At 39.7% G+C, this 21,602-nt stretch overlaps 1 protein-coding gene across 7 annotated transcripts in view; it reads left to right on the top strand.

The window, feature by feature from the left end:
- The window catches only part of RAD50 (RAD50 double strand break repair protein), a 197,960-nt gene that overhangs the window by 153,663 nt on the left and 22,695 nt on the right, over positions 1–21,602 (top strand). For all 7 annotated transcript variants that reach the window (XM_036313980.1, XM_036313981.1, XM_036313979.1 and 4 more), the window contains 12 exons: positions 193–358; positions 3,674–3,867; positions 4,287–4,493; positions 6,794–6,976; positions 7,860–8,017; positions 9,940–10,115; positions 10,887–11,124; positions 16,145–16,334; positions 16,825–16,951; positions 17,375–17,568; positions 19,678–19,788; positions 21,469–21,561. In XM_036313980.1, the coding sequence (XP_036169873.1) occupies positions 193–358; positions 3,674–3,867; positions 4,287–4,493; positions 6,794–6,976; positions 7,860–8,017; positions 9,940–10,115; positions 10,887–11,124; positions 16,145–16,334; positions 16,825–16,951; positions 17,375–17,568; positions 19,678–19,788; positions 21,469–21,561 (2,037 nt within the window). The remainder of the gene's footprint in view (positions 1–192; positions 359–3,673; positions 3,868–4,286; positions 4,494–6,793; positions 6,977–7,859; positions 8,018–9,939; positions 10,116–10,886; positions 11,125–16,144; positions 16,335–16,824; positions 16,952–17,374; positions 17,569–19,677; positions 19,789–21,468; positions 21,562–21,602) is intronic.

Here is a 21,602-nt window from a genome sequence, read left to right as displayed (position 1 = left end):
CAAAATTCTGGGCTTCTTATAGTGAACCTCATTTTAATCCATTTTGCCACTCATTTTGGAAGAAAATCCTTATGATGTTTGCCTTCCAAGTATATGTTAAGAGGAAGGATATTGAATACTTTTTTCATACTTTGTACCTCAGAGTGATATCTTCTTATACTTATTAAAGCTCTTTATTTTGGTTTTGCATAGGTTTTTCAAGGGACTGATGAGCAACTAAATGATTTATATCTCAATCACCAGAGAACAATAAGGGAGAAAGAAAGGAAATTGGTAGACTGTCAGCGTGAACTGGAAAAATTAAATAAAGAATCTAGGCTTCTCAATCAAGAAAAATCAGAGCTACTTGTTGAACAGGGTAGGGTAAAGTATTTACTTGGTCTTTCTTATTGTAATATTATGCATTTTCAGCATGAATGATGAATCTCCAGGGAATTATGCTGAGTAAAAATAAGTCAATCTCAAAATATATACAGTGTATTGCCATTTATGTAACATTTTTGAAATGCCAGAATTTTAGAAGTGGAGGACTGATTAGTGGTTGCTAGGCTTACTAAGTAGGAGGAGGGGCAGGAAAAAGGTTACTGTGGGTATAGTTATAAAAGCAACAAGAGGGATTCTTGTGGTATTGGAACTGTTCGGTATCTTGACTGTTGTGGTAGATATATGAGCCAGTACAGGTGATACAATTATATAGAATTTAATAAACACACATACAAATGAATACAAGTAAAACTGGGAAATCTGAATAAGTTTGTAGGATTGTATCAGTGTCTGTATCCTGGTTGATAATGACACTACAATAGGTCCTTCGAATAACTTTTATTACAATGTTTTTGAGAGGCATAGGAACTTAACTCTTGTCTATATCAAGTAGTCTATGGTAAATTTGGTTTCATTATATGTCATTTCATTTAAAGTTGCAGAATCTATCCATGACTTTAAGTGAGGATTTACTTTATAGTTTTGCAAAATGTTACTAAAATGTTACACAGTTTTCTGCTTAAAAAATTCTAACACCAGGTGAGTGCATTTTTCCACACCAAGCAATTTTCCAATTCTTGGCAACTGGGTGTCCTGTAATTTAATTTAGTTCTGACACTAACTGTCTGGAATTAGCACAGACCCCACAGATTGAGGGCTCAGTCCTGTGAGACTGCCTTCCATTTCCAATGGCCGTTGCCAAGTCCAGGTTGTCTGTCACCTGTTCTTCTGACCACTGGCTATACATCAGGCATTTCTATACCCCTTCCTCAGATTCAATAATTTTCTATAATAGCTCATAGAACTCAGGGAAACACAATTTCTAGTTTATTATAAAGAATACAGCTCAGAAACAACCAAATGGAAGAGATGTATAGAGTAAGGTATGGGGAAAGGGCGTGGCACTTTCTAAGCACCTCCATGTGTTCACCAACCTGGAAGCTCTGAAGCTCCTTGTTTAGGGGTTTTATGGGAGTTCCATTATGTAATCATTATTGATTAAATTATTGACCATTGACGATTGAACTGAATCTTCAACTTCTCCCCAGAGTGGGGTAGGAGAGTACTGAAAATTCCTATTCTCTAATCACATAGAGGCTCCTCTGATAACCAGGTCTCATCCTACAGGCGTCACTTCATTAGAATAAACTCAGGTGTGGTAGAAAGAAACCTATAATGAATAATAATAAAAGAGAAACGTGTAAGTTGACCGTACCTCTGTGTTGCCCACCAGCCAATCAGGAGTGAGCATGCGAATTAACCGGACAAAGATGGAGGGTTAATTTGCATACACAGACAGAGAGCAGAGTGAGAGAGCTGGAGGCTTGGGGGGATGTGTCTCCCTTGGTCGCTCCCCGCAAGCCGCCTGGCAGAGAGCAGAACAGGAGAGTCAGAGGCTTGGGGGGGGTGCGGGGGGAGGCATGGCTCCCTTGGTCGCTGAGAGCAGAGAGGGAGAGTGGAGCAGCTTGGGGAACTTGGCAGAGTGGGAGGCCATGGGACAGAGACAGAGCAGGAAGGGAAAACCAAGAGTGTGGGGAGCACCAGGAATTCTGGGAATAGTAGTTCTGGTGGCAGCCCCAGGACCAGAAGCGGAAGCCCAGAGCCCAGGGAGCACCAGGAATGCTGGGAATCGTAGTTCAGGTGGCAGACGGATCTCCTAGAGTCTAGGTCAGCCGTGGGCAAACTACGGCCCGCGGGCCGGATTCGGCCCGTTTGAAATGAATAAAACTAAAAAAAAAAGACCATACCCTTTTATGTAATGATGTTTACTTTGAATTTATATTAGTTCACACAAACACTCCATCCATGCTTTTGTTCCGGCCCTCCGGTCCAGTTTAAGAACCCATTGTGGCCCTCGAGTAAAAAAGTTTGCCCACCCCTGGTCTAGGTCTAGGACCTAGACACTAGAGCAGTGGTTCTCAACCTTGGCTGCACATTAGAATCACCTGGGAATCTTTTCAAAATCCTGATTTCTGGGCCTCATCCTCCGGAAATTCTGTTTCTTTGTTACTAATGTTGTAGCCCCACCCCATAACAAAGAAACAGAATTTCCGGAGGATGAGGCCCAGAAATCAGGATTTTGAAAAGATTCCCAGGTGATTCTAATGTGCAGCCAAGGTTGAGAACCACTGCACTGGAGCAAAGTGAGCCTGGAGCAAGTTACTGTTGCGGTGGGGGATGGAGGGAAAGCAAAGGTGAGAGACATAAGTAAAATCAGAGTGTCTAGGAAAAATTAAAGGGAAGATATCCTAAAACTTCCAGGAAATCTCCACCAATGAAGCAAAGAAAAAAAAAGCCTCTATAATTCTGTGAGCAGCAAATCAAACTGGGTTGGGGTCTCAGACAGTTCGCTCATATGATTGCAAAGACAGACAGAAACTCCCAGATTGGAGACGGCTCCTCTGAGGTCTCCCAGATTGGAGAGGGTGCAAATCGGGCTGAGGGACCCACCCTTCCCCCCCACCCCCCCACCCCATGCACAAATCTTCGTGCACTGGGCCCCTAGTAATGAATAACAAAAGACACTCCTCTCTTGCCCTGGCTAGTGTTGCTCAATAGTTAGACCATTGGCCCATTCACAGAAAGGTCTCTGATTTGATCCCCAGGCCTTTCTTTGTCGGGGCATCCAGCTGATGTGTCTCTCTTACATCGATGTTTCTCTCTTTCTCTCCCCTTCCACTCTCTAAAAATCATTGGAAAAAATATCCTAAGGATTAACAACAACAACCAAACAAAGACATTCTATCCGAAATTCTAAGAGTTTTAGGAGATCAGTGCCAGGAACCAGGGACAAAGACCAAATGTGTATTTCTAATTATATTACAATATCATAGTTACTATTTGGGCAAACAGGGCACAGAATATAAGAGATCTTGCTGTATTTTTTTTACAACTACATGTTAATGTATGATTATCTCAATTTTTAAAAAATCAGCTAAAAATAGAATTATATCTACAGCTCAGTCCGTGTGGCTCAATGGTTGAGCGTTGACCTATGAACCAGGAGGTCACGGTTCGATTCCTGGTCAGGGCACATGCCCAGGTTGTGGGCTCAATCCCCAGTGGGGGGGGGGGGGGGGGGGTGCAGAAGGCAGCTGATCAATAATTCTCTCTCATCATTGACGATTCTATCTCTCCTCCCTTTCTCTCTGAAATTAATAAAAACATATTAAAAATAATAATAATAAAGGTCGTCTACAGCAACAAGCAGATCGCCATCAAGAAAATATCCGAGCTAGAGATTCATTAATTCAGTCTTTGGCGTCACAGTTAGAATTGGATGGCTTTGAGCATGGACCATTCAGTGAAAGACAGATTAAAAATTTTCACAAACTTGTAAGAGAGAGACAAGAAAAGGAAGAAGAAACTGCCAGCCAACTGATGGTAAATATTATTTTCTTTTGTTTGTGTCCAAATCTTTAGTTATGTTGTTTTAATTTTTGGATAGACCTTATTTTCTTATATTTTGGGGTTAGTTTTAGGATAGAATCTGATACAAGGTAGAAGAAACTTTCATGGAAGCAAATTTTTAAATGTGGATAAGGCTAAAAATATGAAGAAATGCAGACCTATATTTTTTATTTGATTTTAAGTAATATTTTTTTTTTCTTTTACCAGAAAAAGTAAAGGAAAAGGTTTGCTCAGAGTTAAAAATGATTATCTGTGGGTGCTAGCCATTCCATATTTTTTAACTTTTTAATATTTTCCTTAGTGTGCATGTGTTACTTTGATAATGAGGAAACTGTCACTTAATGAATTATGGAGTGAAAAAATTGTTAATACTTTTTTTTATATGTATTTAGAATGACTTTGCAGAAAAAGAAACTCTGAAACAAAAACAGATAGATGAGATAAGGGATAAGAAAATTGGACTGGGAAGAATAATTGAGTTGAAATCAGAAATTCTAAGTAAGAAGCAGAATGAGCTGAAAAATGTGAAGTACGAATTACAACAATTGGAAGGATCTTCTGACAGGATTCATGAACTGGACCAGGAACTCACAAAAGCTGTAAGACAAAATAATTTTAAGGTGTAAGACATTTAGAATCTTGTAGTTTGAAGTATTTTTTTTCTGTTGTTAATTCTAAGATTATGACATGTTAATTAAAATATCTATCTTGTCTAACAATTTCATGTAAAATGAATTCATCTAAATATCTTAATCAGTTAACTCTTTGGTTCTAGAATCCAGTGGATTAAAAATTAGAATCACCTAGGAACTTTTTAAAAAGTACTTATGCTTAGACCTTACTTCAGACCTTCCAAATCAAACCTCTCTAGAGTAGAGCCTGGAAATGTGCATTCAGAACAAAACAAGGCATTCTTACGAGTACCTTGGTTAAGAACCATTTACTTAAGTTAAAAAAGAAACAAGTATTTTTCCTCTAGGTTCCATACACTGTAGATCTTATAAATTTTTTGCCATACTACCACTTTTTCTATGGTGGAATCTTTCTTAGCCCACCTATTCTTTTCATGAATTTCCAAATTTTCTTCCTTCTTTCTATTTTCTTCATCCCCACCACCAAAGTAAACATCCTAAAGCTGGGAATTCCCCCTCTCAGACCCTACTTTGATAATGTAATTAAACACTGCTTTTTGCTTCCTAATTTAACATCTAGTGTACGTTTTGTCAGTTTAGCATTTTATCACAATACTAGAGGCCCGATGCACTAAATTCATGCAAGGGCCTTGGTCCTGGCCCCCGCCCACCGCTGCCATGGCCAGGGGCCTCTGCTGCCTTTGCAGCGGCCCCCACCTGCTGCAGCTTTGTCCGGAAGGAAGGACATCGGGTCTAATTAGCATATTACGCTTTTATTATTATAGACTAGAGGCCCGGTCCACGAAATTAGTGCACTGGGGGATGGGGTTCCCTCAGCCCAGCCTGCCCCTCAGTCCGGGAGCCCTCAGTGGATGTCCTACTCATGGCCACTGTCTGGCAGCAGAGGCTCGGTGCAGGCGTCCCGTGTGTGTGTGTGTATGTGTTTGTGTGTGTGTGTGTGTGTGTGTCTGTCTGCTGGGGCCTGCCCCCAGCCGTGCCACATAGGCTCCGAGCATTTGCCGTTTGTGTGTGTCCAGCGGTGGTCTGCTTCCAGCCACATTGGAAGCTCAGAGTAGGCGCTGTGTGTGTGTGTGTGTGTGTGTGTGTGTGTGTGTGTCTGCTGAGGGCCTGCCCCCAACCACACCTTGGAGGCTTGGAGCAGGCGCCCCTCTCTGTTGATCTCTCAGGCTCCTGGCCTCCACTGCATGTTGTACTCTCCCTTGAGCTGTGGCCAGGGTGGGGCGCCCTTTCCTGCTATGGGATTGCCATGGCGACCCACCGGCAGGTGCACGGGAGGCTGGCTAGAGGCCACCCTTCCCTGCTCCGTGATCGCCGTGGCGATCCCATGGGCAGGCACACAGGGGGGCTGGCTAGAGGCCGCTCTTTCCTGCTAGGGGATTGCAGTGGCGGCCTGGGTCAGGCGCACACAGGGCTGGCTGCAGGCCCCCCTTTCCTGCTGTGGGATCGCATCGGCGATCCCATGGGCAGGCAGGTGCACAGGGGGGCTGGCTTCAGGCCGCCCTTTCCTGCTGTGGGATCTCTGGTTGCTCATCCCTGGCAGGGGCGGCCAGGGAAGAGGCGGGCGCCCGCCTCTTCCCTGCCCCCCTCTGACTTCTCCGATCACCGGCAGGGGGGTGGGCAAAGGCGGCCGGTTCTCCGATCCAGGGCCAGGGGCAGTGCCTCCTGGCTCTTGCCTGCCGACTGTGTTTCCAATCACCGTCCTTCCCCTATGGCCTCCCATCATTGCGCCTATATATGCAAATTAACCGCCATCTTTGTTGGCGGTTAACCACCATCTTTGTTGGCAGTTAATTTGCATATCACCCTAATTAGCCAATGGGAAGGGTAGCGAAGTTACGGTTAATTATCATGTTTGTCTATTATTAGATAGGATTGTCTTGTTGTAAAGGGGTGGCATTATTAAGGGATAGCGTTACACTGTTTTTAGAGTTTCTATGTGGCAGGAAATGTAGTGAGTTACATGGGTACTTGATAAATACTTAGGTATTGACTGAAGAGTCATGAAACTATATTCTTAGACAAATTTCTCTTAACTTTGCATTAATTCTTATTCTCCCACCCTTGTTTGACTCTTCCAGATTTATTTAAGTATTATAAGATAGTAAGGTAATTTTATAAGATTTTTTCCTTAAAAATTTTATTCCTTATTTTTTTTTATTTCTGTTGCAGTGAGTAGTTGATTTCTAATACACTTTGTCACTATTTTAACACAAACTATATAAACCTGTGTTTTTATTATTGATAAGGAACATGAGCTAAGCAAGGCTGAGAAAAACAGTAATGTAGAAACTCTAAAAACAGAAGTAATAAGTCTTCAGAATGAGAAAGCAGACCTAGACAGGACCCTGCGTAAACTGGACCAGGAGATGGAGCAGTTAAACCATCATACAGCAACACGCACCCAGATGGAGATGCTGACCAAAGACAAAGTATGACCTTTCTTTTTATTTTAATTACGAGAGGGCTCGTGCATTGGTGGGATCCCTCAGCTTGGCCTGTGGACATCCCCTGAGGGGTCCCGGATTGTGAGAGGGCACAGGCCAGGCCAAGGGACCCCACTGATGCATGATCGGGGCTGGGGAGGAACCGTGGGAGGTCTGCAGGGCGTTTCTGGCCCGTCTCGCCCAATCGTGATTGGTGGCGGCCAGGGAGGGACTGCAGAAGGGCTCCAGAGTGTGTCCGGCCCCTCTTGCCCAGTCCCGCCTAGATTGGGGCCTGGAAGGGGCTGTGGGAGGGCTCCAGGGCGTGTCTGGCCCTCTTGCCCAGTCCCAGTCAGCCAGACCCCACCAGCAAGCTAACCTACCAGTCGGAGCTTCTGCCCCTGGTGGTCATTGCACATCATAGCGACTTGTCGAATGGTCAGACACTTAGCATATTAGGCTTTTATTATATAGGATAATTTTTGGTATTTTTAATAGTTTATCTTATTATGAAGAAGTTGGTCGTTATTGGCTTTATATTTTAGGGGCTAACTGAGCTTAATACTATAAAAATAGACTTTCAAGTTTAAAAACTATTTTCTAATTACAAGAAACTAATACAGAGGTGTATAGATACTAGTAAATACCATACATTGCTGTTAAATTTTATATCTTATGCAGAAGTTTTAATTTTTATATTATCAGACTTGTTACTCTTTTATGGCTTAGGAAGGTCATCCCCACTCTTAGACTTTAGGAAATTATATATTCTCTTCTTACATTTTTATAGTTTTACTTTCTAAGCCTAGAACTTTAACAAATCTAAAATTTATATTTGTTCTTGACATAATGTGGAGATACTGAGCTTTATTTTTAAAATATTTTTTAATAGGCTGACAAAGATGAACAAATCAGAAAAATAAAGTCTAGACACAGTGATGAATTAAATTCATTATTAGGGTATTTTCCCAACAAAAAACAACTTGAAGACTGGCTTCATAGTAAATCAAGAGAAATTAATCAGACCAGGGACAGGCTTGCCAAATTGAAGTAAGTAATAGAAATCTCTTATTTCTTGCATTAATTTTTAATTGTTCTAAAATAATTTGTCATGAAAAGGTAAGTCTTATTAATCGATTTTGGTTCTACATTTTATGAATTTAAGTAAAATGGTAATAGTGATTTGGGATCTCTTGTTCCTTGAAAGTTTGTAGAATTAACTGAGAGGATTAAAAGTCTCCTTTATAAAAAAAGTGAGACCTGAAACTATAAAACACCTAGAAGGAAACTTAAGAGGAAAAGCTTTATTATATTGAAATGGCAATCATTTCTTGCATATGACAACAAAAGCAAAATAGACAAATGAGGCTACATCAAGCTTTAAAACTTCTACACAGCAAAAGAAACATTAGACAGGGAAAAGGCAGCCTATAAAATGGGAGAAAATGTTTGCAAATCGTGTATCTAATAAGGGGTTAATATCCAGAATATATAAACTCCTACTACTCAACAACAACAAAATAACTGGATTTTAAAAATGGGCAAAGGCCCTAGCCAGTTTGGCTCAATGGATAGAGTGTTGGCCTGCTGACCAAAGGGTCCTGGGTTCACCCCCCCTGGGCCCTAGGGCATGTGTGGGAGGCAACAAATCGATGTGTTTCTCTCGCATCGATATTTCTCTCTGTCTTTCCCTCTCTCTTCCACTCTCAAAAAATCAATAGAAAAATGACTTCAGGTGAGGATTAAAAAAAAAAAGGGCAAAGGACTTGAATAGATAATTCTCCAAAGAAGATATACAAATGGCCAATGAACATGTGAAAAGATGCCCAACATCACTAGTCATCAGGGAAATGCAGATTAAAACCACATCACTTCAGCCCTAGCCGGTTTGCTCAGTGGATAGTGTCAGCCTGCAGACTGAAGGGTCCCGGGTTTAATTCCGGTCATGGTCACATGCCCAGGTTGCTGGTTCAGTCCCCAGTAGCGGGTGTGCAGGAAGCAGCCAATCAATGATTCTCTCTCATCATTGATGTTTCGATCTTTCTCTCCCTCTCCCTCCCTCTCTGAAATCAGCAACAACAACAACAAAAACCCACATCACTTCACACTGGTTAGGATGTCCAATATCAAAAACGCAGAAAATAACAGGTGTTGGTAAGAATGTTGAGAAATTGGAACCCTTAGGCACTGTTGGTGGGAATGCAAAATGGTGCAGTTGCATATAGAAAACAATGGGAAGTATCAAGATGAAGCAGGTGTGCACTCACACATGTTTATCTGAAACAGATTTCTCAAAATAGTACCTGTCCTACCTATGTACAGTCTACTCCGATAGATTCTGTTGTTTCATTTTGTTAAAATATGCTGAGATGATCCATTGAATTGATTATATGATTTGCCTCACAACCTGCAAATTAAAAAACCCTAATCTGTATGGGCATGGAGATTGACTAGGGTGAAATTTAAGAGTTGGAATGGAGATAAATTGTACTAGTGAGCAAAGTCTTTGATGAATGAGAAGAAATGAATGATCTTAAGTAGATGATAACAATAAAGAGGGGACAAAGGAAAAGTTTACAGGAAAGGAAGGGAAGGAATATTGTGAATGGGCCCGAAGGGGATTAGGATGTTTGCCCCGCTTCCCTTCCTCCAGTAGATCCAGCAAGCACATTCTCCTTGCAAAGGCTCTTAAGCTGAGATCTGAGGCCATGAATTCCCAGAAACCAGGCAGAATTTCGCTGATATTACACATTTTTCTGGGACCGGGCCCATGACTACTGATGGCAAGTGAGTTGGTATCTGAGTGGGAGAGTTCAGGTGGAAGTGACAATTGCCTGGACTTCTAAAAAAAGTACTTGGCCATAGCAAACTTTTTAATATTTGTTGGCAGAATTTGTCTTATACCTATTCAAACTTTTCAAACTAATTTCTCATGTTCTAAAATGGTAATTCATATTTTTCTTATTTTATAGCAAGGAACTGGCTTCAGCTGAGCAAAATAAAAATCATATAAATATTGAGCTAAAAAGGAAGGAGGAGCAGTTATCCAGTTATGAAGACAAGCTGTTTGATGTTTGTGGTAGCCAGGATTTTGAAAGTGATTTAGGCAGGCTTAAAGAAGAAATTGAAAAATCTTCAAAACAACGAGGTAAGTTACCTGCTTTATATTATCGAGTCACTGTGACACATGAATTTTCATTGACAGGTAACTAAGGATGGGAGATTTAAAAACTTGGTTCTGGATCCAGTTGGCTTAAGTTTTGATCCTGGTTCTATAACTTAACTTGCTGTGTGACTTTGTGCAAATTATTGAATCTTCCTATACTTCAGATTCATTGTCTGAGGACATAATTACCTACCACCTAGGACCGTGGCTGGCAAACTGCGGCTCGTGAGCCACATGCGGCTCTTTGGCCCCTTGAGTGTGGCTTTTCCACAAAATATCACGTGTAGGCTCGTGTACAGTGCGGTTGAAACTTCGTGGCCCATGCACAGAAGTCGGTTTTCAGCCTGGGCGAGTCTATTTTGAAGAAGTACTGTTGATATTTGGCTCTGTTGACTAATGAGTTTGCCAACCACTGACCTAGGCCGTTAGGGAGGAGTAAATGAGATTTTAGGTATAAAACTTAGAACAGTTCTTGGAACATAATAAGCTCTAAAATTTATTGTACTTTTATGTGTTATCCAAAAGACAAATCTGAATGTATTGTGGGAGCCAGAATTTTGAAAGTGATTTAGATAGAGGTTTTCAAGAAGAAATTGAAAAATTTGTAGGAATATTTAAATATCAGAATTTAAAATTTTTTAATAATGTGTTTATAAAGCAAGAAGAATAATCATATATTTACAGAGGAGGATGTAACCATATTGACAAAACTATATTTTCTCCTGACTGGAAATACTTATTTTCTTAAAACAGCCATGCTGGCTGGAGCTACGGCCGTGTACTCCCAATTCATCACTCAGCTGACGGATGAAAGCCAGTCCTGCTGCCCCGTCTGTCAGAGAGTTTTTCAGACAGAAGCTGAATTACAAGAAGTCATCAGTGATTTGCAGTCTAAGCTGCGGCTGGCTCCAGACAAACTCAAGTCAACAGAATCAGAGCTAAAGAAAAAAGAGAAGCGGCGTGATGAAATGCTGGGGCTTGTGCCCATGAGGTGAGACGAGGGGTTTACCGTTACGTACGTGTAGCAGCAGCAGCAGCCCGGTAGAAGGTACTGGCCTAGTGCCTGGCATGTGGTAGCGCCTCAGTAGCATGTCTCGAATGAATAAAAGTTGAAGTCAGGATCCTAAGCCAGTATGCCCCGTCTCATGTTAGTTACATGACAAGAAGAAACAATGATTTTCTTCCTGTTTCCTTTTTTGTTTTCTTCTAAAGGTAAATTTGCTTCTTAATCTAGTTACAGGGCAGACAGATACAATCTGTGTCTGTGTTAATTGAATTCCTCAGATTTGGTTTGAGGGCAGAAATTTTGACAGATTTAGAACTGTTTGCTGATATTTAACTTTGTAAACCCAGCAAAAGAATTAAATTACTGAAAAGCTCTCTCAGCAGACAAATTTTAAACTGTATTACGGCCCTGGCTGGTGTGGCTCAGTTGGTTGGGTGTCATCCCTTGCACCGAAAGGTTGCTGGTTTGATTCCCGTTCAGGGCACATGCCTGGGTTGCGGGCTCAATCCCTGGCAGGGATCGTGCAGGAGTGTCACACTGATGTTTCTTCCTCTCTCTCCCGGTCTCTCTAAAAATCAATAAAATATAAGAAACTGTATTATGTCTTTCCCACTCTAAAAAGGAATGAATCCTAAATGATTTCTAGTGTTCATTTTTCCCTTGCTTGTGCAAGAAATTCAAATGATAGTCTATAAATCAAATCAGAAAGTATGTGATGATTGCCTTGTCTCCCAGAACAGAGCACAGAGCTGGTCAGAGAAACCAATGACATGACCCTCAAGGAGCTGATGTCCCAAGAAAGGAAACAAGCATTCAGAATTAGATAAAGTGCTTAGTTAGTTCAAACAAATGCATTATTTAAGAAGAGAGAAGCCAGTGGACTACAGAGTGAGAATAGAATTTATAAAGAACAAGGTAGGAGGGAGAATGTAATTTGCACAAAGTCACACAGGGAAACTGGTTAAACTCAGTTAAGAAAAGGAAAGGGGAGAGGGAATTGAGAACATTGTGTATAAAAGGATGGAGAACATGACCTGTGCTGCAATAGAAGCATTGGAGTTTAGGGAGTTACTTATAGGGATTGATTCCCATAAATTGGGAAGATGGGACTAGATTATGTTCAGTTCTAGTTATAGCTGTCTCTGATGGGGAGCCATTCTGAGGGATTTAATCAACAATGTGTTTTAGGAAAATTGATCTAATATTAATGTATTGAATAGATGAGAGTGAAAAAAAACAACAACAAAAAACTCTGGAAGCAGAAAAACCAAGAGGGTCTGTTGTCCTGGAAAACCAAAGAGGAATTTCAGGAAAAGCAGGAAAGGTTGAGAAAAACCAAGATGGCGGCATAGGTTAATGCCGGAGATTGCTGCCTCGAACAACCACTTCAAAAAACAACTAAAGACGGAACAGACATCATCCAGAACCACAGGAAGGCTGGCTGAGTGGAAATTCTACAACTAGGAGGAAAGAGAATATCATACCCAGACTCAGAGGAGGCGCAGTGCTGAAGTGAAATACTGAGGTGCGGAGTGCGCACCGAGCGGGCTGGCGGCGGAGGGCTCGGTTGTTGTTTTCAATCGGGAGGGAGTTTCAGACTCTGAGCTCCAGATCCAGGCGAGTCTCTAGGGACCCAGACTCAAACGGGAGAAGCGGGACTGTCTGGCTTCGGTCAGAAATCGAAGGCAGCTTTCTCTCCGAGGTTTGCAGCGGTTGCTGGGACTCTGTGAGGCAGAGCCCCTAGGGACAGGACTGAGAGCAGCCATAACTGCTTGCTCCACCCGCCCTGTAGATCCCCAGGGACCCGCCCCGCCCAAGCCCTGCGCAGAGCCATTTGCCGAATAGCCTCAGGCAAATGCTAGATTACCACTGCCCTAGAGATCCAGCACAGAAGCTCTCCCACTGCAGACACAGCGGACTCTCATAGCCAGTTAGCCTGGAGGTCAAATCACCCCCACTATTGCCGACAACAATCAAGGCTTAACTACAACAAGACTGCGCACAAAGACCACTAGGGGGTGCACCAAGAAAGCATAAAAAATGCGGAGACAAAGAAACAGGACAAAATTGTCCATGGAGGATATAGAGTTCAGAACCACACTTTTAAGGTCTCTCAAGAACTGTTTAGAAGCCACCGATAAATGTAGTGAGATCCTCAAGAAATCTAATGAGACCCTCGATGCTGTGATAAAGAACCAACTAGAAATTAAGCATACACTGACTGAAATAAAGAATATTATACAGACACCCAACAGCAGACCAGAGGAGCGCAAGAATCAACTCAAAGATTCGAAATGCGAAGAAGCAAAAAACACCCAACCGGAAAAGCAAAATGAAAAAAGAATCCAAAAATACGAAGATAGTGTAAGGAGCCTCTGGGACAGCTTCAAGCGTACCAACATCAGAATTATAGGGGCGCCAGAAGATGAGAGAGAGCAAGATATTGAAAACCTATTTGAAGAAATAATGACAGAAAACTTCCCCCACCTGGTGAAAGAAATAGACTTACAGGTCCAGGAAGCGCAGAGAACCCCAAACAAAAGGAATCCAAAGAGGACCACACCAAGACACATCATAATTAAAATGCCAAGAGCAGAACACAAAGAGAGAATCTTAAAAGCAGCAAGAGAAAGAAACCCAGTTACCTACAAGGGAATACCCATATGACTGTCAGCTGATTTCTCAACAGAAACTTTGCAGGCCAGAAGGGAATGGCAAGAAATATTCAAAGTGATGAATACCAAGAACCTACAACCAAGATTACTTTATCCAGCAAAGCTATCATTCAGAACTGAAGGTCAGATAAAGAGCTTCATAGATAAGGAAAAGCTAAAGGAGTTCATCACCACCAAACCAGTATTATATGAAATGCTGAAAGGTATCCTTTAAGAAGAGGAAGAAGAAGAAAAAGGTAAAGATACAAATTATGAACAACAAACATGCATCTATCAACAAGTGAATCTAAGAATCAAGTGAATAAATAATCTGGTGATCATAATAGAATCAGGGACATAGAAAGGGAATGGACTGACTATTCTTAGGGGGGAAAGGGGTGTGGGAGATGCGGGAAGAGACTGGACAAAAATCGTGCACCTATGGATGAGGACAGTGGGTGGGGAGTGAGGGCGGAGGGTGGGGCAGGAACTGGGAGGAGGGGAGTTATGGGTGGGAAAAAGAGGAACAAATGTAATAATCTGAACAATAAAGATTTAATTTAAAAAAAATTTTTAAAAAAATTAAAAAAAAAAAAAGGCAGGAAAGGTTTAAGAAGATGTACTTTGTGGTAGCCAGCCTCCATGATGGCCCCCAATGATCCTGGCTTTCACAGTCTTGTTCCAGGATTGGTCTGTGTGACCAAGCAAATACGACAGAAGTGATAACATGTCCCTTCTAGGACTCGGTTATATAAGGCACTCAAGCTTCCTGCTCTCCTTTTTTCTCTCCTGGATCATCTGGATCTCGGGAAAGCCAGTTGTCATGTGGTGAGCAGAGCAGGGACCCACTTGGTGAGGACTTAAGGCCTTTGAACAACCAATTGAGTGAGGGTACCATTTGGAAACATATTCTCTAGCAGTCACTCCTTGAGTGACTGTAGCCCTGGCCTTCAGCTTGAGTGCAACTTCAACAAGAAACCCAAATCAGAAGTATCCAGATAGCTGCTCCTGATTGTCTTACTGTGAGAAATAAGTGCTGTCATTTTAAGCAGCTAAATTTTGGGCTGTTTTGTTTTGCAGCAGTAAATAATATAATTATCAAGGTGAAACCAGATTATTGCCGGCTATAGAGAGAATGTGATAGGAGACAAAGGCAGTAGTTTGAGAATGAAAAGGAAGAGGAATAAGGCAGTATCTTGAGAAGAAAAAGATCAAATAAAAGATAAAATTTAAAGTTGATAGAAATTGCATGTCAAGGAAATTTGAGCTTAGTTCTGTGTCATACTGATATACTATAAATAGCAGAAATCAACATTGTGTTATATTTTGGGGCTCTTGCCATCACAGCTCCCATTTTCAGAGTAAGGTACTTGGTGCCTACCTTTTTCAATGTTGTAGTTTCATAATTCTTTGTGTATTGTAACTTTTGTGACCCATAGTTTTCAGTGTGAATTTTGTCTACACTTCTTCTCTATTAAACCATAAAAGTGTTTAATAAAATAATGAGAGTGAAAAAATAATATATATGTGGGGCTAGTACCTGCCATATTAGCTAGAGAAGCAACAGTAGGCTGGACTGACAGCTTTTGTACCTAAAACTCATGTAGCATTTGGCTGAGTGGTTGTTTGCTTTCCTTCTTTCCATCATTTTTTTAAACCTTTTATTTTGAAAAAAATTTTAGACTTATAGGAAAATTACAAAAATAGTACAGAGAATTTACATATACCCTTCACCTAGCTTCTCGTGATGATCAGAATTTATGTAACCATAATTAACATTGATAAAATGCTATTACCTAAATTACCATATTTGAATTTCAGCAGTCTTTCCATTAATGTCCTTTTTTGTTTCAGGATCCAAACCTGGATTCCACATTGCATGTAGTTCTTATTTCTCCTTAGGCTACTGTGGTCTGTAACATTCTTCAGTCTTTGTCTTTCATGGCCTTGATACTTCTAATGAGTATGATCGGTTAATTTGTAGAATATGTTTGACAAACAGCACAGTAATAATTGTTGCAAGCAACATCTAGCAATGGATAGTAAAATCAATGGGCAGAAGTTTGAGGAGAAACAGGATATTTACAGTCTCAGTGTATCTCTCCTAAGTATTAACTACAAAAAGGGAAATAATTACTTTACAATGGATGGATCTGGCTAACACCATCTTAACCAAGTGAATAAGTTTAACATCTCCAGTAATAAGACATACTGACATGTACCCATCGATATGATGCCCTGAGAAGGATACATGATACCACTTTTATATTATTGCCAAAAAATACATAACCTCAATCTCACGATGAGAAAACATTAGATAGCTTATTTTTAATTGTGTGTTTTCTGTTAAGGCAAAGCATAATTGATTTGAAAGAGAAGGAAATACCAGAATTAAGAAACAAACTGCAGAATGTCAATAGAGATATACAGCGCCTGAAGAATGACATAGAAGAACAGGAAACACTCTTGGGTACAATAATGCCTGAAGAAGAAAGTGCCAAAGTGTGTCTCACAGATGTTACAATTATGGAGAGATTTCAGGTATGCTGATTGTAGTTAAAACTACAAAAAACTTATAGCGAGGCAGCAAAAAACTTGTTTCATGGTGGTTTGAATGTGAAGTGTGAGAGTGTTAAAAACAGTAGCTGGTGTTCAGGTACACATCATGGTTAGAGTTCCCCATTCTGAATTATTTATAAACTAGAGGCCCAGTGCACAAATTTGTGCATAGGTGGAGTCTGCCGGCCGGCTGGCCGGCAGGGAGAGGCCATGGGCAATTGGCAGGCCAGCCCCATCCATGGTCGAACTCACAGTCAAGGGGACAATTTGCATATTAGCTTTTTATTATATAGGATCATGAAAAATAGTCCTGTTTGTTTCCATTTTCAGTCTGCTGCCTTTTGCTTATATCATTGAAATTATTTAAAATTAATTTTATTTCTTCCTATCAAATTTTGTTCAAATGATATATGAAAGCAGTTGTAAATTGCAGTAAATTTCTTAAAAGAAATAACTTTGTTTTATTCTTAAGATGGAACTTAAAGATGTTGAAAGGAAAATTGCACAACAAGCAGCTAAGCTACAAGGACTAGACTTAGATAGAACTCTTCAACAAGTAAACCAAGAAAAACAAGAAAAACAACACAAATTAGATACAGGTAATATAGCCCGTTTCCTCATATTCCCATTAAAGACATCAACATCCCAGCTTTTGCTTTTCACCTAAATTTTACACCTGTTATGTGGATAAGAACTGTCTTTCCTCCTTCCAATCCACAGTATATTCACTTACTTTTTTCAGAAGTATCACTTCTGTTTCCTTGCTTTGTACAACAGATTTTGAATGATGAGTATCAAGTGAGCTGTACTCTTTCTCAATCATACCTGCCCTGTGAGTGGCCAGGAGGGGACAGAAAGATGGTTTGGGGCTCGAGGGTTCTAGTGGCACTTTTGTTGCTGTGGGTGGGACCCGTAGAAACTTGCCTTTGTGAATTCCATAGACCTATAACACTGGAAGGATGCTGCTCAGAGCATTTTCTATACTCTTACATTAATCACTGTGTCCATATGTTTTTGTGCAGTTTCCAGTAAGATTGAATTGAATCGTAAGCTTATACAGGACCAGCAAGAACAGATTCAACACCTAAGAGGTTTAACAAATGAACTTAAATCAGAAAAACTTCAGATATCCACTAATTTACAACGTCGTCAGCAACTGGAGGAGCAGACTGTGGAATTATCCACTGAAGTTCAGTCCTTATACAGAGAGATAAAGGTAAGAACATTTGTATGTCTTTAATTACTTCAAATGTATGAAATGTTCTTTATTGGTATAGTAGCTAGAATTATGGATATTGTGAAGATAAAATGAAAATGGCATAATAATTCTTTGTGTGGCTCCTGGGTGACAGAACTTGTACTCATAGTACTAAAGATGTCTGGAAGAAGAATTTTGGTCATAATAAGGAAGAATTGGCTGCCTGGTTAACTTAGTAGAGAATGTCTTGTTATTGGAGGTGGTCAGGTGGTGGGTAACTAACTCCATGTAAGTATTCCTCCATGTGAAGTTCGTCTTAATTCTATATCCACGGCCAACACTGCCTTAGTCATAGCACTTTCTCTATCTGATTTGAGATGTAGTCTTGGAATTCTTCCCCAAACAGTGAACATGGGGAATTGATTTGTCACATGAAATGGAACCCATTTGGAATCCTTCATCTCGATTAATAAAATCTAAAACCCAACCAATTAAGTTTTTAAACAGTTTTAGAAACAACAATCTCATTTAGGTTTTTATAATTAGACACATTCAGTAAGCACTAAATATATTATTGAGCCCTGCCTAGTTTGGCTCAGTGGATAGAGCATTGGCTTGCGGACCGAAGGGCCCCAGGATAGATTCCAGCTAAGGGTACATTGTGGGCGGCAGCCAATCAATGATTCCTTCTCATCATTGATGTTTCTATTTCACTCTTCCTCTCCCTTCCTTTCTGAAGTCAATAAAAAAATATATTTAAAAAAATATATATATATAAATATATATATATATATATATATATATTATTGAATCTATAGTTACTGTGTTTCTTAAGTATTTTGGATTACAAATTATCAGAGGCTTATAGTATATCAAATAGTACTACCATACATTTATATAATATTTTAGTGTTTATAAAGTAATTTGACAATAAGCCATTTAGGTCTAAGTAACCCTGTTGAGATATGTGACTAAATCCCCTATTATAGAAAAAGAAATTGAGACTTTTAGATGTCCCATAACTTACCCATGTTCATGGAGCTAGTAAGAGGCAGGTTAATTTCAGATGTTAGGTCTACAGACATCAAAGACATTTGACTTCCCACCAGTGATGGCGAACCTTTTGAGCTCGGCGTGTCAGCATTTTGAAAAACCCTAACTTAACTCTGGTGCCATGTCACATATAGAAATTTTTTGATATTTGCAACCATAGTAAAACAAAGACATATTTTTGATATTTATTTTATATATTTAAATGCCATTTAACAAAGAAAAATCAACCAAAAAAATGAGTTCGCGTGTCACCTCTGACACGTGTGTCATAGGTTCGCCATCACTGCACTACACCATACCACTTCCCAATATGATAAAATACACCTGTGTTGAAGTAATACTACATAGTCATTTCTACTTTTGTGGATTCATTATATATTTCAGGATCTTAAAATACTTAAGGATCATTGTTTTTTAACAGGGGTTATCATATAATTATGCTGTAGATATGTTACAAGGCCAAATAATGCAGACTTTTGATTAGTAAACTAGTTTGTTACTTGAAAGCCCTTTTCCTACCAAAATAGGTGTGGACACATCAGTGATATCAGTGTGTACAGTACACTTTTGTTACCATAAACAATCTACTTAATCTTACTTAGCAAAATAAGCTTAAGGACAAATGTGTCCTTTACAATCATATTCCTGTCTGTAAGAGGAATGCCGCCTGTCTGGAGCGAATGAACTTTGCCATTTTTTGGTGACACAGTTGGCATGAGCCCCTGCAGACTCCTAAAAACTTATACCTGAAGCCGGTCGTTCATATAGTTGGGAGTGCATGGTGTAGTTTAAGAATCAAGACAATGGCTGTAGCAGTATAGCATAGTGGCTCACAGAGACTCGAGCTGGATGGGATTTGACTCCTGGCTCCTTTATTTACTGGCTGTTGTGATCCTGGACAAGTCATTTCTATGCCTATTTACTCATCTGAAATATGGGATGAAAATAATGGTACTTCCTCATAGGGTTGTTAGAAGAGGCAAATGAATTTCTTTTTAAAGCCTGGCACATAAGAGAGTGCTTGTATGACTGTAAAGTCTGACCCTAAAATAATGGAATGTTTTTTGTTTTTAGGATGCTAAAGAGCAGATAAGCCCTTTGGAAATAACACTGGAAAAGTTCCAGCAGGAGAAAGAAGAATTAATCTTCAAAAAAAATACAAGCCACAAAATAACACAGGATAAAGTAATATTTCCTTTCTATATTTACTTACCAATATATATATATTAAACATAATGTTCAGAGCACCATATTGGGCATTATTACTTCCCATGAAATTAAAAGTACAAGATAAATAGTATTTTCAGATTTGTGACATAATCTTGATATTAAAAATTCTTGTTAAAATAAGGATTAAACTTGTAACTAGTTTCTTGATCTATCATAGAAGCTGAGAAGTAAGACTATTTAATCCAATTCCATACATGATAAAGGGAATTATCTGAGATAATAAAATGTGCTGGTGATGAAAACTAGAACCCAAAGCTCCTAACTTTCAAGCCAATGTTTCACTGTGCTCTCCTATTAAGTTTTTGTTACCTTAATATACGAGGTGTACCGGTTAAAAATGCAGATTTTGTAATCAAAGGAAACACAATAATTTCAAGAGAAACATCAAAAGTGCTTCATTCAAAGTAATGTCCATCTCTAGCTACACATTTCCCCCATCTTTCAGGTTAATTTTTGGATACTGTCCCAATAGAACTTTTCTTGTTTTGAGGCAAACCATTCAGACATCCAGTTTTCCACTTCTTTGTACGTTTTGAAGTGCTGCTCAGAAAGTGCGTGTGCCATCGATGGAAACAAGTGGTAATCTGAAGGAGCAAGGTCTGGTGAATACAGCGGGTGGGTTAATACTTCTCAGGCAAGATCTTTAACATGTCTTTAACTGGTTTTGAAGTGTGTGATGGTGTGTCATGATGAAACAAAATTACTTTGCCGTGTCTTCTGGCCAATTCTGGTCATTTCACGATCAAAGCGTGGTTCAAATTGATTATTTGTTGTCAGTAGCGATCAGTATTAATGGTTTCACCTGGTTTTAGAAGCTCATAATACACCACACCTTCCTGATCCCACCAAATGCAGAGCATTGTCTTCGTTCAGAAGCGATTTGGCCTTGCAGTCGATGTTGATAGTTGACCTGGATCAGCCCATGATTTTGTGCACTTGGGATTTTCAAAATAAATCCACTTTTCATCGCCAGTCACAATTCCATGCAAAAAAGACTTTCTTTCGTGCCGTTGAAGCAACATTTTACTAATGACTTTTCGGTTTTCCATTTGTCTTTTGTTCAGTTGATATGGCACCCATTTTCCTTCCTTTAAAATCTTTCCCATTGCTTGTAAACGATTGGAAATTATTTGCTGAGCAACGTTTAATCTTTCTGCAAGTTGTTTTTGAGTTTTACATGCATCTTCATCCAATAATGCTTGTAATTGTTGGTCTTCAAACTTTTTCGGTTGACCTGGACGTTCTTTGTCTTTCACATCAAAATCATCACTTTTAAAGCGTTTAAATCAGCGTTCACAAGTATCTTGAAATGGAGCATGTTCACCATAATCTTCCCAAAGTATACAATAACTTTTTCTTCAAAATAATGAATTAAAACTTCCCGCAAATGCTCATTTTTAAGTGTAAAAATATCTATGATATTAACACCTTCAGCAAATTTGACATACAAGTTTTGAAGCTTGCTGTCAATACAACAAAATAGCATACATATCAAATCGCATATATATCAACATATGTGTAACTCCATCTATTGAAAAAAATCCTCATTATTAACTGGTACACCTAGTATTTCCTTGGAAATAAATCTTAAATGCTCTGGTCCTCAATCAATGTGTTTAATAACTTTTTTTACAGATGAATGATATCAAAGAGAAGGTTAAAAATATTCACGGCTATGTGAAAAACATTGAGAATTATATTCAAGATGGGAAAGACGACTATAAGAAGGTAATTTAAAACTTAAATCTTATTTATTTATAGTTTTATTT

The sequence above is a fragment of the Myotis myotis genome, unplaced genomic scaffold (assembly GCF_014108235.1).
Source record: "Myotis myotis isolate mMyoMyo1 unplaced genomic scaffold, mMyoMyo1.p scaffold_m19_p_6, whole genome shotgun sequence".
NCBI lineage: Eukaryota > Metazoa > Chordata > Mammalia > Chiroptera > Vespertilionidae > Myotis > Myotis myotis.
The sequence above is the reverse complement of the archived record's forward strand: the minus strand, read 5'-3'. Positions and strand labels throughout refer to the sequence as shown.